The 18,050-nt window shown below is 41.0% G+C and overlaps 1 protein-coding gene across 1 annotated transcript; it reads right to left on the minus strand.

The window, feature by feature from the left end:
- Nucleotides 1-278: 278 nt before the first annotated feature.
- Nucleotides 279-17,641, minus strand: NMUR2 (neuromedin U receptor 2). The gene is made up of 4 exons (XM_052643295.1): nt 16,822-17,641; nt 7,040-7,124; nt 4,748-4,873; nt 279-1,713 (listed from the first exon to the last, which is right to left on the minus strand). The coding sequence occupies exons 1-4, from the start codon at nt 17,536-17,538 to the stop codon at nt 1,418-1,420; spliced, it is 1,224 nt and encodes a 407-aa protein (XP_052499255.1). The 5' UTR covers nt 17,539-17,641; the 3' UTR covers nt 279-1,417.
- Nucleotides 17,642-18,050: the final 409 nt, after the last annotated feature.

An 18,050-nucleotide genomic window follows, 5' to 3' on the forward strand; every position in this document is an offset into this window, starting at 1 on the left:
TATGGCCTGGGGCAGAGAAGAGTCTTCTCACACTGCAGACACAGCAGGCATGCCATTATAATCACAGCTGATTAAATGGCCAACTGAAGGTCAGATGTCCCTGTCAGAAATAGAATCTTGGTCTTTGAGCTCTTTAACGTGGTTTCCTGTGGAGCCATTTCTTGGCTCAGTATGTTGGAATGTGAGGTCAACTTATTTACTACATATTTATTGTGATTGATATATTGTCAGGACTCCAGTAACAGCAAAAAGGAACACAAGATACTTAATGTCTTTGACAAATTTATATTCTAGTAAAGCAAGAATATAAATCATGGAAATACAAAGCAGGCTGAAGGAAAAGCTTAAGATACATAAACTGATAGAAAAGTCAGATTTTACTCCTATTTGAATAAATCAAGCAAGGCTTCATGGAAGAGGCACCACAATGAGCTAGATATTGAAGAATGGATAGGATCACATCTGATGAAGATTGGAGGTATAGAGAGCATTCTGTAAGCAAACAAATTACACAGCAAGTAATTGAACTTGAGTAGAAATGTATAGTAGTTGTGACGATGCAATGGCGGCCACTCTAGGAGTGATGAGGGCTATAGAGGCAATGAAGGATTGAGTAGGAAAAGTCGTGAGTTTGAGACCAGTAGCTAACACTTGACCTGTTCTTTTTATGAGACAGTAGACATACGTCTATTTATGACACAAGTTAATAGAAATCCAGGTCTAGACCAAGTGATGAAAACAAGTAAGTAGTGTAGGTTGATTCTTTGGACCTTCCACCACAATCTCTTTCTTCCCATTCTTCTCCAAGTGGAACTTGTATCTGATTTCATCCCTGGTGAGGAATGACTGATAATGACTTGGGGATCATTAATAGAATGGTGGGAATAATAATTCTGAAGAGCATTCTTATGTTATCAGGACTCTTTAAGTCAAAGGCTTCAGGACTCCAAGGAATCACATTGTAATTGAACAGTAGGAAGCAGGGTAGACAGATTGCTGTGGAAGAACTGGCATGGGCCCCTCAAATTACATTAACAGCATTTCCATGTCTCCCTTTGTGGCTCATAGGGACCACTGGTTGTAAGAATGACAGCCTGACTCAGTGTGAATAGCAAGACAAATCATTCCCAATTATGAGAATGACTCACTGTATAGGTGCTGTGACTTGTTAGTCATGCCCTTTTCATGAACTAGTGAAGGACATGAAGCAGTTAAGACAGTGGAAAGCTAACTGAAAATCAAGAGGTTTTGGGTTTTAAATCAAGATTTAAGTAGCAATTTTCACATTTGTTGGGGAAAAAACTTGAATTGGATATGTAAGTTCCAAGAGTCATTTTACCTCCTTAATATCCTATAAGAAGGCATAAATTATGGGACATCACCCTACCCCTCCAGAGTACAGAACCACACAGGGATGTCAACTCTTTGAGAGTTCCTTTCTGGGTGCCTGTCCAGTACAGAGGGCTGCGGGAAGGTGCGAGCTGAGGACAGACAGCTGACAAGGGAACTGGGAACCTGCATCCTCAGTCAGCTCCACAAGGTGACATTCTGTCAGGAAGATGTTCCGCTGCACAGATGGCCCCGGTGAGTGGTTATGGGAGTGCTGCTGTTGGCAGGAAGGAGGGATCACGGTCCGGAATGCTGCTTGGAAGCGGTGAGAGAGGAGGTTGTAAATAATGGGGTTGACTGCTGAGCTCAGGTAGAAGAAGACACCTGGAATGCAGAGGATTAAGAGACAGGCTGAGGAAAAACTGAGGGGGAGGCACCACACGGAGAAGCATAAATATTTAATAAAGGTCTCATGTCTCTTTGATTGCCTCTTTTGGAAGTGATAATATATACAAGACTCTAATTGAGAATACAAAATACTCTGAACAGATCTACCACCTGTGTACTTTAGGAACCAAACCTAGAGAGATTAAAGAGTCTTGGAAAAATTTAAGCTGGCATGGGATCTCTCTGAGATGTTCAGCAACTTCCTTTGATCCCCACTTGTTTAATTAATGTAATGTTCCCATAACATTAACGTGAGATGCTTAAGCATCAGAGGAAAGAGATGTTTTTATCTTATGCTTCAATCTATCATTTGAAACTGCAAGTAATGGAGGAATAGTAAATCAGTCAAGGCATAATCTCTGTTAAGACTCCTTATGATGCCAAATAGCTCTTCAAAGAAGCATTCCCCAGTGTCCTTTTCCTGCCAATTCCTTCCCCTTGATGGCTCTTCCCACCTTATTTCCAACCCTAATGAATTCTTGTGTTGTTTTCCATTTGTTTTCTCCACCAAATGCCTTACACACTGCCATTTTCTTGGTTGATACACACGTTTCATTTATTACCATATCCCATTTTATTTCATTTTATTGATCAACCTAGGTATCATATTCAAAAGCAGAGACATTACTTTGCCAACAAAGGTCTGTCTAGTCAAGGCTATGTTTTTTCCAGTGGTCATATATGGATGTGAAAGTTGGACTGTGAAGAAAGCTGAGTGCTGAAGAATTGATGCTTTTGAACTGAGATATTGGAGAAGACTCTTGAGAGTCCCTTGGACTGCAAGGAGATCCATCCAGTCCATTCTAAAGGAGATCAGTCCTGGGTGTTCATTGGAAGGACTGATGCTAAAGCTGAAACTCCAATACTTTGGCCACCTGATGCGAAGAGTTGACTCATTGGAAAAGACTCTGATGCTGGGAGGGATTGGGGTGGGAGAAGAAGGGGACGACAGAGGATGAGATGGCTGGATGGCATCACTGACTCAATGGACATGAGTCTGAGAGAACTCCGGGAGTTGGTGATGGACAGGGAGGCCTGGTGTGCTGCGATTCATGGGGTCACAAACAGTCGTACACGACTGAGCGACTGAACTGAACTGAGGGAAAGAACATACCAGGAGTAAAGATAAGCAAAGGCCCTGAGGCAGGAACAAGAAGACTGTGCTACACAGTAGGTCTTTATTCGTTATCTATTATATATATAGAGTATGTGTATATTATTTAAACACTTCCATTTCTCAGACAAACCACAAAGATCAGAGCTATAAACACTTTTGAGATATTGTCCAGAATAATAAATAGTTTAACACAGAAGGTCCTAATGTCCAGATATAAGCTGTACACAAGCCCTGCTGAATAAAAATTAAAAAAAAAATGGTGATAGAAAACAGATAATATATATGGTATTCAGTATACATATGAATGTTATTGCTCTGTGCATATCTGGACTTTAATTTTTACAAATTTCTCTTATCTTTCCTCCATAATGATGTCTTTGTCTTTGATAAAGAGCTTGTAGAACCAGCCAGTGACAAGCAGAGGTAGAGGGATAAAAGCAGTCTGAACGTAAGGCTAACAGTTACACTAACTGAGAACGAAAGACTTGGAGGGCCATCCTTTGCTCCACTTGAGAGGAAAGAACCCTGAACTTGAAGTTAGGTGACTCAAGCCTGAATCTTAAGTTTACTATTTGCCCATTATCTTTGGACTAGTCATTTCTTTGTAGAACTGTTTCTTTAACAATAAAATGTTGATGATAATGTTTACTTTACAAATTTGTCATAGTCATAGAAAGATATACTATAGTTTAAAAAGTTCTTTAATAGCTATTATTTTATTGGCTTCTCGCCATCAGCCTGTGGGCTTTCCAGGTGGCGCTAGTGGTTAAGAACCCACCTGTCAATGCAGGAAATGTGAGAGATGCAGTTCCATCCCTAGATCAGGAAGATCCCCTGGAGTAGGAAATGCCAACCCACTCTGGTTTTCTTACCTGGAAGATTCCATGGACAGAGGAGCCTGAGAGGCTACAGTCCATGGGGTTGCAAAGAGTCAGACATGACTGAAGTGAGTTAGCATGCTTCAGCCTGTGGTGTGTAGAGAACACGCATTATTGCCATATTATAGTTGAGGAAACTTGGGAAAGAAGGAATCCATGTTTTGCTTATAGCTAAGAATATTAAGGGTCAGTTCAGTTCAGTTCAGTCGCTCAGTCGTGTCCGACTCTCTGCGACCCCATGAATCGCAGCACGCCAGGCCTCCCTGTTCATCACCAACTCCCGGAGTTCACTCAGACACATCCATCGAGTCAGTGATGCCATCCAGCCATCTCATCCTCTGTCATCCCCTTCTCCTCCTGCCCCCAATCCCTCCCAGCATCAGAGTCTTTTCCAATGAGTCACTCAAGGGTACTGAGGTGCAAATCCAGGCCCTCTGATTCAGCAACCGTTCCACCACTCTCTACCATAGTCTATGATGTCCTTAATGACCAGCATTAAAGTGGCCTAAAAGCAGAACTTGATGCTCCATGAATGTCCTCTGGCTGGCTTTCAGGAGGATGTAACACTTGCTGAAGACAATACCGGGTTTCAGGGACATGGTTGTTTAATAAAAAGAACCGATTAACTCCCATGGCCATTGGCAGAAAATCCAAAGCAATCATTTCTTAGACCATTTTCTTGCTGTGATCATCATGTTTCGAGTTGAGGGTTTTCATAAATAGTGTCTAAAGTAGTAATATGGTATATTTATTTTGAGCCGGTAACCTATTTATTCAATATTGAATACCTAATAATATTTAAATATTTAATATTTAAATACAATAAAAATCAAATGTCTTCATTATATGTATATATGCATGGCAAATCTCCATGATAAATTGGTATATACAGATAGAACCTACTTGCTGTAAGCAAGATGAAAAAGCTGCAACTACCTGAACACTTGTGATGCACCCAAAGGATCTACACTTTTACCTGACACCACATGGATGAGATTGAACACAGCAGCCAGCGGTTCAGTCCACTCCTCCACAAAGCTGAAGAAGAGCCGATCAATGTGGAATGGGGCCCAGCAGATAGCAAACACTAAGACCAAGACAACTGGAAAAGGAGGATGAAGGGGAGAGTAGAAGGCAGTCAAAGCAAGAAGAGGTATACAACTCCCTCTGAGTTCCTGCTAGCATTTACCCTTCATCTTTGTTAAGTTATACTTCCTAAAGGTCTCTAGATCCTACAGAACTTCTACACAGAATATGTAAACATAAGAATGAGTTTTATAGGATTGAGAATCAATTTCCCAAATGGTTGTACAAGATTTCTTATATAATGTAGGTTTCCTTTAAGGTATTAAAATAGTATTGAATGTATTCAAAGTTCTGAAAACATTCTACTGTGGAACATAAATTATTGCCAGTAGACTGTTGTAACCACATAAACTGGATATATAAGTAAAATGACTGTGCTCAAGCAAGTCCGTGTTCTTTGAAGTTATAGATTAATAAACTATGAAGTGCAGGATGAATTTATATTGTTATTCTAGAAAAAATAGAAGCTTTTATAATTTTAATCATTTAAAATTCTGCAAGAAGTCAGGGAGAAGGGAAAGACTGAACAACCATGATCATACTATAAGCATCTCTGGATTGGAATGGGGATGTGTCTATTATAAATTACTAGGGTACAGAATTCCTTCCAGTTGCTTTATGTTTGTTTTTACTTTTTATTTTTAAATCATTACAGATTCACAGGAAGTTGTACCTTCTAGTTTCTTATTTTCAGTTCCCCAGACAGAGATTGGTGCTACCAGAGATTCTCTATAGGGCATTTAATCTGCACAAATATAAATATGTATGTTTTTTCTTCTCTCCTGGAGTTGTAAAATACTTTTCCTTCCTTTTCTTTTGAGATCTACTTCAAAATAATCTTGTAGGGGCTAAAGGAGAGATACAGATGTAGAAGAAGCAAGATTAGCTATGCATTGATAACTTTTAAAGCTGGATGATGGGTACTTTGGTGTTCACTTTACAGTTCTCTGAACTCATGAGCACATTTATGTGTTTCATAGTAAACAGTACATATGTTTCCCATTGGCACCAAACATACTCAGAGTAAGTTGTCTGCCTGCTTGATGTGGTTTCAGGACTGTCTGGAAGATTCTTCTGAATTGACCCTTGAATAAAATGTCCCTAATCTGCTTACTACTGTCTACAATTTCCTCTAGTTAAAAATTATAATTCCTGTTAAAATTAAACCCTCTGCTTGCAAAAGGCAAAGGGTTCACAGTGTATTTTATCATTGTAACTTTAATGTTACACTAAGAGACACTTCAAGTCTCTTAGTGAAAGACTATGTTCAAAAAGGAAGGGAAAGAAATACTGAAGGGACTAGATTGCTTGGTAGAGAAGGTCAGGTGCTAACAGGTGGTAAAAAATTTCCAAGAAGATGATTAGTAGAGCTGAAAGACATATTTTAGTGACCTCACAGGTTTTGTTGTTGTTCAAATATATCACATAGTTGCAGTGAATGTTTCATATGCATATTATCCTGGAAGATTCTTTTTTCTTCTAAATCTCACATTTTGAGTTGGAAAGTATATCGCAAAATTCCTTTCTCTAACTGATCAGTATCTTGTTAGACTAGTGCTGGATCTTGTATTTTTATAACATTCTTTTGGGAGAGTGTGGATCAATGCCTGGATTTTGTTTTAAAATCTTATCTATATAAAAGAGTGTACTGTTTATATAAGATCATGCAATGTCATAGGAGGAATGACTGCTTAGAATATTCTTAACTAGCTGTTCTTATTCTGGAAATAAAAGATTTCATGAAGTCCAAGCTTGGTATCAGAGGGTTTTTTGATCCCCTGAAATGGACTATCAAACATTTGATGGATGCTCATTTATGTATTTTCTGAATGGAAAATTCACTGTTTCCATAATACTGTTAAAGAAACTCATAATACAAAATAGGTTAAGAACCACCTGCTCATTTTAAAAGGGAAAAGAGATACTTGAAGGCTCTGAGAGTGGATATGATTTACCAAAAACTGAACAGAGTGTATTATAATGGATACAGTTTAGTGTGTTGTTCGGAGGTCTTTGAAACAGAACAAAATAGGCAGGCCCTAGATGCTTGAGGAAGCCATGGAAGAACAGGACGTGATATTTTGCTTGAAGAGAATTTTGATCTGATACCAGCAACACTTAATCATACCAACTATAACTGCTTTCCCTTAACAAACAAACAATTACAAAACAGAGGACTCACACAGCATTTTAGTGACTGACTTTCTCGATGGTCTTTGAATATTTGCAGTCACTTTATCTGCCTCAAGGTGTTGGTCTTTCTTCAGCTGCAAGGGAAATGCAAAGAGATATAAAGAAAGGGAAATAGTTTTTCCTCCTATTAAGATCTAAGAAGTGTGAGTCTAACACTCATTTTGCAAGTTAAAAAAAAAAACCTAAGAGAAATGTAAAGTGAAAGTGAAAGTCACTCAGTCATGTCCAACTCTTTACAACCCCATGGACTGTAGCCTGCCAGGCTTCTCTGTCCATGGAATTCTCCAGGCCAAAATACTGTCATGGGTAGCCTATTCCTTCTCCAGGGGATCTTCCCATCCAGGAATGGAACCCAGGTCTCCTGCATTGCAGGTGGATTCTTTACTGTCTGACTCACCAGGGCAGCCCAAGAATATTGGAGTGGGCAGCCTATCCCTTCCTTCTCTAGAGGATCTTCCTGACCGAGAAATCGAATTGGGGTCTCCTGCATTGCAGGTGGATTCTTTACCAGCTGAGCTACCAGGGAAGCCCCAGAGAAATGTAAGAATTAGCTAAATGTTTAACAATAAGTTGGAGGTGGAATTGGACTCAGGTCACCTAACTCAACTGTATAGATGGGGCCAAGTTACAGGCAACCATTTGTCCAATGGGCTTCTCTGGTGGCTCAGATGGTAAAGAATCTGCCTGCAATGCAGGTGACCTGGGTTTAATCCCTGGGTCGGGAAGATCCCCTGGAGAAGAGAATGGTAACCCACTCCAGTATTCTTACCTGGAGAATTATATGGACAGAGAAGCCTGGTGGACTACAGTCCATGGGCTCTTTAAGAGTCGGGCACGACTGAGTGACTAATGCTTTCACTTTCATTTAATCTATGCTATTCTGTAAAACCGTTGTTTTGTAGCTTATTAATAGACATTCCATGAAAAAAAATTCCGAAAGTTAAAAAGTTAGGCTTTTCCATTCATTCATTCATTTATTATATAATTATTAGACATCTATTAGAATGAAATCCCTCTGCTATGAGCTGGATAGGCAGTAGAAAACAGAGACGAGTATTATTTCTGCTTCATGATCTTTATGGTCTTTATTGTGGATCTTCTTTGAGCCTCAAAATGCTAATGGGTATAACTCACTCACGGGAGACAGTGTATCATCTTTCCTCCACCTCCACCTTCATCATCCCACATCTCCTGTCCTCTCAGGGGATAGTGCTTCTTAGACTAAACAATACCATTCCCAACCCTTTTCAGTGGAATACCTGGTACCATCTTGAGAAGCACAATTTGGAAAACTCTGTTTTACAAATACTATCCATAAAGGTTCATATGTTTCTGAGTTTAGATGTTAAAATAACTTCGCCTTACTGGCAGATACAGTGATCTGTAAAGTAGCATCTGATAATTTCAAATATTAGCATTTCCTGTACATACAGCCTCTCTCACCCAGTTAAGTGCCACCTACCCCTGGGAGACTTTTGTGGCAACTGTAGACCATTATCACCTTCTTCCTCTGAACTTCAATAGCACCGAAGGTTTACATCATTCATCTAGTTGTGAATTTTTTTTTCTCTGTATGTATTTCAAGTTTGTGGGGATGTTCAGCCAGATAAAAGAAGCTTTAAGGACTCATAATAAACTACTCTCAAATATCTAGAAGATAGTATAGCGCCTACTCTCCCTTCTCTTAAAAATAGTGCCCTGATTTTCCTTTAGGGAATTTATTCATTCTCCAGTTCACAGTCATTCATTTAGATCTGAATGATCCCATCTCCAGATACAGATTTGTTTTTGCTGTTGTTGTTTAGTTGCTCAGTCATGTTAGACTCTTTTGTGACCCCATAGACTGTAGCCTGCCAGGCTCCTCTGTCCGTGGGATTTCCCAGCAAGAATACTGAACTGGGTGACCATTTCTCCAGGGATAGAACCCATGTCTCCTGTATTGGTAGACAGGTTCTTTACCGCTGAGCCACCAGGGAAATCCCAGAACTACGTTTAGTCCCTATATAATTTAGCTGTCATCCTTCAGTCAGAGTGGTTGGATGAATGAAACCAGTTAGATTTCAGATACTTCCTTCTACTTTTAGGAATGAAAGTTTCATTCCTCTTTTATTGGAACTGCCAGGGAGAGTTGTTTGCTTGTTTGTTTTTTTCCTCCTCACCATGAGCGATGTGCTTGGAGCCACCAATGGGCTGTTATGCAGATTTCGAGGTTGAAACCAACACCACAGACAGAAGAACAAAGAAACAGAAATAAAGCGAGATCCTTGCTGTCACTGTGTGTCTTACTAGATTAATCTTCCCTAAGAGCCAGCTCTCCCTCTAGATGTTTCGGGTCTATGCTCCATCTTGTATTTAGTCAGATTGACTTGGAGTTTCCTCTTCTCAGTGTGGAAAGTCCTGACAAACTGAGGGAGGCCATCAGTGGGAGGAAAATTCAACCTGTTTTATAACCTGTGTAGATTAGGATCAATTGATTGAGTTATAAGGAGACATTTCAGTTCCAGCTAGGAAAAAATTAGTGTGGTCTGTGCAACAATGGAACATACTTAGACTTCTTTAAGAATTAGTGATCTTCCTGGGCTAGATGGTGTTTTTACAAAATATTTTAGAGAAAGTATTTAAAATTAAATGGGACTTGGAAGAAAGGATCATTAAAAGTTGCCTCCAAAGTTCAAAAAATCAATATCCTGTCTTCCTAAAAGACCGATATGCTCCTTGAAGTCAGGTAGCTCTCCATCCTGCACTGCCCTGAAGTATCTGCGTGGATGATTAATAAACCTGGCCATCTTGAGCATATTGGTGTTCTCTACATATTCCTGTGTCTTTAGAAAGTAGGGGTCTAAGATTCCATGAGATTTGACCCTTTGCAATCATCTAGACGGAGAAGGCAATGGCACCCCACTCCAGTACTCTTGCCTGGAAAACCCCATGGACAGAGGAGCTTGGAAGGTTTCAGTCCATGGGGTCTCTAGGAGTCAAACATGACTGAGCAACTTCACTTTCACTTTTCACTTTCATGCATTGGAGAAGGAAATGGCAACCCACTCCAGTGTTCTTGCCTGGAGAATCCCAGGGACGGGGGAGCCTGGTGGGCTGCAGTCTCTGGGGTCGCACAGAGTCTGACATGACTGAAGCTACTTAACGGTAGTTATCTAGAACTTGGAAAGAAATAGAGAGAATTAGAAAAGGCAGAGGAACCAGAGATCAAATTGCCAACATCGGCTCGATCATGGAAAAAGCAAGAGAGTTCCAGAAAAACATCTATTTCTGCTTTATTGACTATGCCAAAGCCTTTGACTGTGTGGATCACAATAAACTGGAAAATTCTGAAAGAGATGGGAATACCAGACCACCTGACCTGCCTCTTGAGAAACCTGTATGCAGGTTAGGAAGCAACAGTTAGAACCGGACATGGAACAACAGACTGGTTCCAAATAGGAACAGGAGTATGTCAAGGCTGTATATTGTCACCCTGCTTATTTAACTTATATGCAGAATACATCATGAGAAACGCTGGGCTGGAAGAAGCACAAGCTGGAATCAAGATTGCCGGGGAAATATCAATAACCTCAGATATGCAGATAACACCACCCTTATGGCAGAAAGTGAAGAGGAACCAAAAAGCCTCTTGATAAAAGTGAAAGAGGAGGGTGAAAGAGTTGGTTTAAAGCTCAACATTCAGAAAACTAAGATCATGACATCTGGTCCCATCACATCATGGGAAATAGATGGGGAAACAGTGGAAACAGTGGCTGACTTTAATTTTCTGGGCTCCAAAATCAGTGCAGATGGTGACTGCAGCCATGAAATTAAAAGATGATTACTCCTTGGAAGGAAAGTTATGACAACCTAGATAGCATATTCAAAAGCAGAGACATTACTTTGCCAACAAAGGTCCATCTGGTCAAGGCTATGGTTTTTCCAGTGGTCACGTATGGATGTGAGAGTTGTACTGTGAAGAAAGCTGAGTGCCAAAGAATTGATGCTTTTGAACTGTGGTGTTGAAGAAGACTCTTGAGAGTCCCTTGGACTGCAAGGAGATCCAACCAGTCCATTCTAAAGGAGATCAGTCCTGGGTGTTCAGTGGAAGGACTGATGCTGAAGCTGAAACTCCAATACTTTGGCCACCTGATGCGAGGAGTTGACTCATTGGAAAAGACTGATGCTGAGAAGGGTTGAGGGCAGGAGGAGAAAGGGATGACAGAGGATGAGATGGCTGGATGGCATCACCGACTTGATGGACATGAGCTTGGGTGAACTCCAGGAGTTGGAGATGGACAGGGAGGCCTGGCGTCCTGTGATTCATGGGGTCGCAGAGTCGGACACGACTGAGTGACTGAACTGAACTGAACTGATTGTGAAATTATTAGAAATAAACGAGAAGGAATTAAAGATGATAAGATGTTATTTATATATGAATAAGGGCTTCCCAGGAATATCAGAGTAAAAGAAAACAATGCAGGTAGAATTCTTAACTCACTGGCTGGCACATGATATTCAGTAAATTATGTATTGTGATTCTGGGAGTTCCCTGGTGGCCTCGTCGTTAGGATTCTTGGGGTTTCACTGCTGTGGCCAGGGTTCAATCCCTGGTCAGGGAACTGAGATCCTGAAAGCCATGTGGTGTGGCCCAAAGAAAAACAAAAATCATATATTGTGATTCTGATTATTGTCCTGAGTTTCCTCAAAAGGCATAATAAATTTTCATGAAATATTTATTTATAGCTGTGGGCCCACTCATCTGTATTATGGAGTCCCTTCTAGAAATTCTTCTCATGGTACCACTCACCCACAAGCTGTACTTGTGTTGACACAAATAAGGATCCAGATACACTGAGAAGAGAAACACTTGTGCTTAAGGTTAGAGCAATAAATCAAACTAATCTTTCTAACTCACCTTCAATTAAATCTACTAAAGTTTCTGATTATTTCATACCATTTAAAACATTTGTCCTTATTACAAGATAATTATTCCATTATTTGATTCCAGTCTATAATCAAGAGCAATGAAAGATTATTAAGATCTATTAGTCACTTCTCTGGGTGCATTCAACAGTTCTCATTAGAAATTTTTCTACTCCAGAGAACGGTTTCCTTAAATCAAACAGCTGGCAAATGGCTCACACAATCCTTTTAGGAATAGGCTTCTTTTTCAGTGTAGTTTGCACTGAAAAGAAAATTCATGTGTGTATTAATCATTACTTACATTTTGGCTTTCTTAGGTTACAGTGACACAACTATTCAACTAGAAGAAGTGTAAGAAACAGAATTTTTGTACGTGTTACATGGTTTCAACAGAATTTGAAGGGGTTAACATAGCAGAATAGAATCCAATTTGTTTAGCCAATATTAAATGCTGCATTATTTCTTTTTAAAATAAAATAAAAATAATAAAATAAAATTATTTATTTTAATTGGAGGTTAATTACTTTACAATATTGTATTGGTTTTGCCATACATCAACATGAATCTGCCACAGGTATACACATGTTCGCCATCCTGAACCCCCCTCCCTCCTCTCTCTCTGTACCATCCCTCTGGGTCATCCCAGGGCACCAGCCCCAAGCATCCAGTATCATGCATTGAACCTGGACTGGCGATTCGTTTCATATATGATATTATACATGTTTCAATGCCATTCTCCCAAATCATCCCACCCTCTCCCTCTCCCACAGAGTCCAAAAGACTGTTCTGTACATCTGTGTCTCTTTTGCTGTCTCGCACACAGGGTTATTGTTACCATCTTTCTAAATTCCATATATATGCGTTAGTATACTGTATTGGTGTTTTTCTTTCTGGCTTACTTCACTCTGTATAATCGGCTCCAGTTTCATCCACCTCATTAGAACTGATTCAAATGTATTCTTTTTAATGGCTGAGTAATACTCCATTGTGTATATGTACCACAGCTTTCTTATCCATTCATCTGCTGATGGGCATCTAGGTTGCTTCCATGTCCTGGCTATTATAAACAGTGCTGTGATGAACATTGGGGTACATGTGTCTCTTTCAATTCTGGTTTCCTCGGTGTGTATGCCCAGCAGTGGGATTGCTGGGTCATAAGGTAGTTCTATTTGCAGTTTTTTAAGGAATCTCCACACTGTTCTCCATAGTGGCTGTACTAGTTTGCATTCCCACCAACAGTGTAAGAGGGTTCCTTTTTCTCCACACCCTCTCCTAAATGCTGCATTTTTTCTTATTGAATAATTTCATTTCCCTTCAGATGTTTAACAAAGTATGTATTTATCTACTGATTATTCCCACCCAACCCTAAACATTTATTTTAAAAGTGAGGTTACAAAAAGAGGAGAGGAAAATTGTCATCACTCTGTAGGAAGTTCAGAAGTCTTGCTGCTCCACTCCTTTTAGCTATGTATGTTAAAAGGTGATGGGAGACATGGGGTTGATTATCAATCAGATAATCCCGATCAGTTGTTTATATTGATTAAAATCATTTTACCAGTGATTCATTTATATAGTTTGTGAGTTCATTTATATAACCTTAAGTCGCTCAGTTGTGTCCAACTCTTTGTGACCCCATGGACTGTAGCCTACCAGGCTTTTCCGTCCATGGGATTTTCCAGGCAAGAGTACCGGAGTGGGTTGCCATTTCCTTCTCCAGGAGATCTTCCAGACCCAGGGATTGAACCCAGGTCTCCTGCATTGTAGGCAGACACTTTACCATCTGAGCCACCAGGGAAGTCCAACTTTAGAATACCAAGTTATAAATATAGCTTTTGTGTAAGTATCTCCACAATCTGAACAAAATCTGTTAATTAAAAAAAAAAACAAAAAACAAAAAAAACAGTCCAATTCTGTTTGCCCTGGCTGAATTCTACTCCTATTCATAATACATCCTCTTGAGTTCAAGCATTAATGTAGCATGCAAGAGATGGGGAGGGACTTGCCCTGGGATTGGCTATTTTCCATCTCCATCATGTTAGAACCATAGAGAGCAGCTCATTGGAGACTTGAGTCCTGGAATGATGAAGAATCTCGGAGTGGTCAATTTTGAGCCCTCATATGGCTCCCTTCCTTCTCTTTTGCTCCTGGGATTTCATCAGTCTTGGTTTTCTGCCTTCTGAAGGCATTTGTCCAGATTCAGTCATATCTTTAGACTTGCCATGAGAATCAGTACTCATCAGAGTTGAACAAATCTCTTTAAAATCTTTCAGATCAAAAAAGCCCTCTGAGAGAACATTTCCACATCTCCTGTTTTGAAGGTAGAGAAGGTGAAGTCCAACAATAAAGGAAATAATTTTGGCTCATTCATTCATTCACTGATCTTACAGTCTAGTTGGAGAGGAAGTTAAGGAACCTACAAATATAGAATTATAAATTGTTATAAATGCAATGATGGGAAATAGCTAGGAATCATGAGCATCTACAGGGGAACCAGGCAGTTAGGGAATCAGGGAGAACTTCCTGGAGTAAGTGTGAATAAAGTATGACTTAAAGGATAAGTGAGAGTTAGAAAGGCAAAAAGGATTGTGGCGGTGGGCAGTAGGGATGTTTCCGGCAAAAAAAAAAAAAAAAAAAAAAACAGCAAAAGGTGCAAAGGTCTTGAGATCAATGCCACAGATTAGGGTCTACTTTTGACCCCCAGTCTAGAAATCTTTAAATTCCTACAGAAGAGACATTCTAAGCAGATAGTTCCTTTCCAGTGTCCTCTGGGTAACACCTCATCCTTCCTGAGAATAGGACGCTGTAAGTTGCACTGCATACACAAAGCAAACTGGGGTGGTTTATAGCTGTTATCTATCACCTAGCTCCTGATAACCAGGGAGCAGTAGACTCATGACATCACAACAAAGCGACACTTCAAGTAATTGTTTGGAAAGGGAAACACGTGTTTCCTGTTCAGAGTTAGATAGTTCCTCCAATTTAACCTGAGACAAGTGATGGTTCACTGTTAGTAGAGATTGTATTGGTACATTTGGGGTGGATATTTCTCATAGGGCTCATGGAATCATGCAGAAGTCCTTTCCCCACAGTGCGATGCACAGGGCTTGCTAAAGACATGGTGACTGTGAGCTAGTCTGGTTTGACACATGTCTCTGGAATTACAGGGGCCAGTCCACCAGGAGGAAACTGGCAAAGTTCTCTGCCTGATTAGATTTACTCCTGTGTACTGAAAAATCTGTTCTTCCACCTTAGACTTTGCCATTCACTTTAGGCACAGTATTCATTCGAAAGGACCACCTGTGGGACACTCATTTTTGACATACAACTTTCTCAGAGATGCACTGAGATGGGAGTATATTAATTACCACATAATACGTGGTACCAGAGCCACCTGACAACATAGGATGTGAATGTGAGGCCTGTTTTGTTTTCCTTTCATTTGTAACTCACATTGCTCCCACTCAAAGATCTCCTTTTCCTTTTCTTAAGGAACCACAGACTGTTAGAGTGATCAGCAGTGCTAATACATAAGATCTGATGTAAACTTCTCATTTTATAAATACAAAATCTAATTCCAGGAGAGAATTGTGTGACATTACCTAAAGGCATCTTATATGTGAGCTTCATACCTCAGAGTCTAAATGGTCTCATGACTATTTCCTACATAACTACCTCCTTAAATGGATATAAAACTGTCATGTTTAGTTTTCCTCTCTGTGATTTTTGATGCAGAATATACCAGGAAAGGAATCATACAGACTCACTTCTCCTTTCATTAAAAACAAGACAACAGTTTCAGATAATTTAGATCCAGAAAAAAAGGAAAAAAAAAAAAAAAAGAAATGTTTATCACCATGAGCACATGAAGGTAAACCCTAATTATAAAATGTTGCAAACTAAGTAATAATATTCTATTAATTCCAGCTATATCTTATTCACACTGTCTTCTAATCTATTTTAGGCACTCTGTTTGCCTCTTTGTCCTTCAGACTCCACTTGTCCGGTTGATTTCACTCAGGCCATATTTTTGCATTTTAATCTGATATTTCTACGAAAGGATCAAAGCAACCACCACAAGTAAGTGTCTGACTTTAAAACTGTATATCTGTCTTGGAGTAAAAAGTACACTGCTGCTGCTAAGTCACTTCAGTCATGTCCGACTCTGTGCGACCCCATAGACAGCAGCCCACCAGGCTCCCCCGTCCCTGGGATTCTCCAGGCAAGAACACTGGAGTGGGTTGCCATTTCCTTCTCCAATGCCTGGAAGTGAAAAGTGAAAGTGAAGTCGCTCAGTCAGGCTCCTGTGTCCATAGGATTTTCCAGGCAAGAGTACTGGAGTGGGGTGCCATTGCCTTCTCTGATAAACTACACAGGGATAGTTTATTTTATATTCAGACCAAGTTGGTGCAGAGGAAAATTTCAATGCAGGCAAAGCAGGTGAGGGCAGGAAAGAGACCACAGGGTATGAAACAGTCTCTCCAGGGGTGGCTGCCTTGTGCTATTTAAAATGAAGCTCTATCCCAGACCTACTAAATCAGACTTCTCTGTAGGAAGGGACTCACACATCAGTTCCCATAGTAAAGTTTCAAGGTGGTTTGTAGGAATACCTAGGTTTGAGAACCACAGTTACAGAGGGAAGAATGATGAAAAGTGAGTTAAGGAAAATGATTTATAGCTGTGGTTACTGTCTGTCCAACTGAAAGCCAGTCTGTTAGCTTCTGAGTTTCCCCTCTGAGTTCACCCTGTTTTTCTCTAAGGTTCCTTCCAGTTCTGAATTTCTCCAGTTCTAAGTGTTTCTCTGAACTTTGAGTCAGAGGAAAAAGAAGGAACGCCACCTTAAGGACTGCAGCCAGTTTGGATACTCACCTTGAGCCCCATGAGGTAGTAGAGGACACTGATGACCGTCATGGGGAGGATGTAGAAGAGGAAGGAGGTGACCTGGATAATGAAATTATAGATCCACATGGGCTTGATGACTGTACAGGTGGCAGAGCCTGGGATGAAGGACCCGTTGGGGAAGTAGTGGAGCTTGATGCCATGGATGCTGGTGTTGGGCACAGAAAAGAGAACAGAGAGGCCCCAGACGATGCCGAGGATGCGGAGGGCCCTGCGCCGGGTGCTCTTCAGTTTGGCCCGGAACGGGTGGAGGACGGCCACGTAGCGCTCCACGCTGACCGTGGTGACGCTGAGGATGGAGGCGAAGCACACGGTCTCGAAGAGGGCCGTCTTGAAGTAGCAGCCCACTGGCCCAAACAGGAAGGGGTAGTTGCGCCACATCTCATAGATTTCCAGGGGCATCCCGAGAAGCAGGACTAGGAGGTCGGAGACAGCCAAGCTGAAGAGGTAGTAATTGGTGGGGGTCTTCATCGTCTGGTGTCGAAGAATCACCAGGCACACCAGGAGATTGCCAACGACTCCCACCACAAAAATCAGAGCATACACCGCAGTCACCGGGAGGAAGAGGTGGCTGCGACGAGGCCCGCAGAGCAAAGCTAGGTAGTCGTCTGTGTTGTTCAGGTATTCCTTGAAGGGATCTTCCAGTTCCTGTTGGTAGATCCAGGAAACATTCTCATGTTTTTCCATAACTGCTATTAAAATGCAAGACCTGAGCCTCCGCTGGAATAAGCCTCTTTCCCAAGCTGAGCCAGAAAAGAAAAGCAGGCAGGAAAGCACAGGCTTGGGGAAGGAGGCCCGGAGAGGGCTAGTGCTTCAGAAACTGCTCAGACCTCAGATCCCTTTTGAAGAGCCCCCGAGACAGAAGCCCCGCCCCTTCGCGGACTGTGGGCCAATGCACTTGTCAGACGTTCAGTGAGAGGACAGCTGGGTGGGGCGCGCTGGTTTCCTGAGCAGGGAGCAGGAGAGGAGGGGAGACGTTTCTCTGAATTGGAAGGAGCTGGGAACGCAGAACTGTCACAAACGGGGGCACTAGATTAGGTAAGGTGTGGGCACTCAGAGCAGTGCATTCTGCAAAGTTGTGGGAATCTGGGTGGAAATACAAATTGAGGTTGCAACGTTGTGCGTAGAAAAGTACAAATCTGCGTTGATCCTCGTCACCTGTACAGCATAACAAAAATGGGAAATCAATAGATTTTTCA

The sequence above is a fragment of the Budorcas taxicolor genome, chromosome 7 (assembly GCF_023091745.1).
Source record: "Budorcas taxicolor isolate Tak-1 chromosome 7, Takin1.1, whole genome shotgun sequence".
Lineage (NCBI taxonomy): Eukaryota > Metazoa > Chordata > Mammalia > Artiodactyla > Bovidae > Budorcas > Budorcas taxicolor.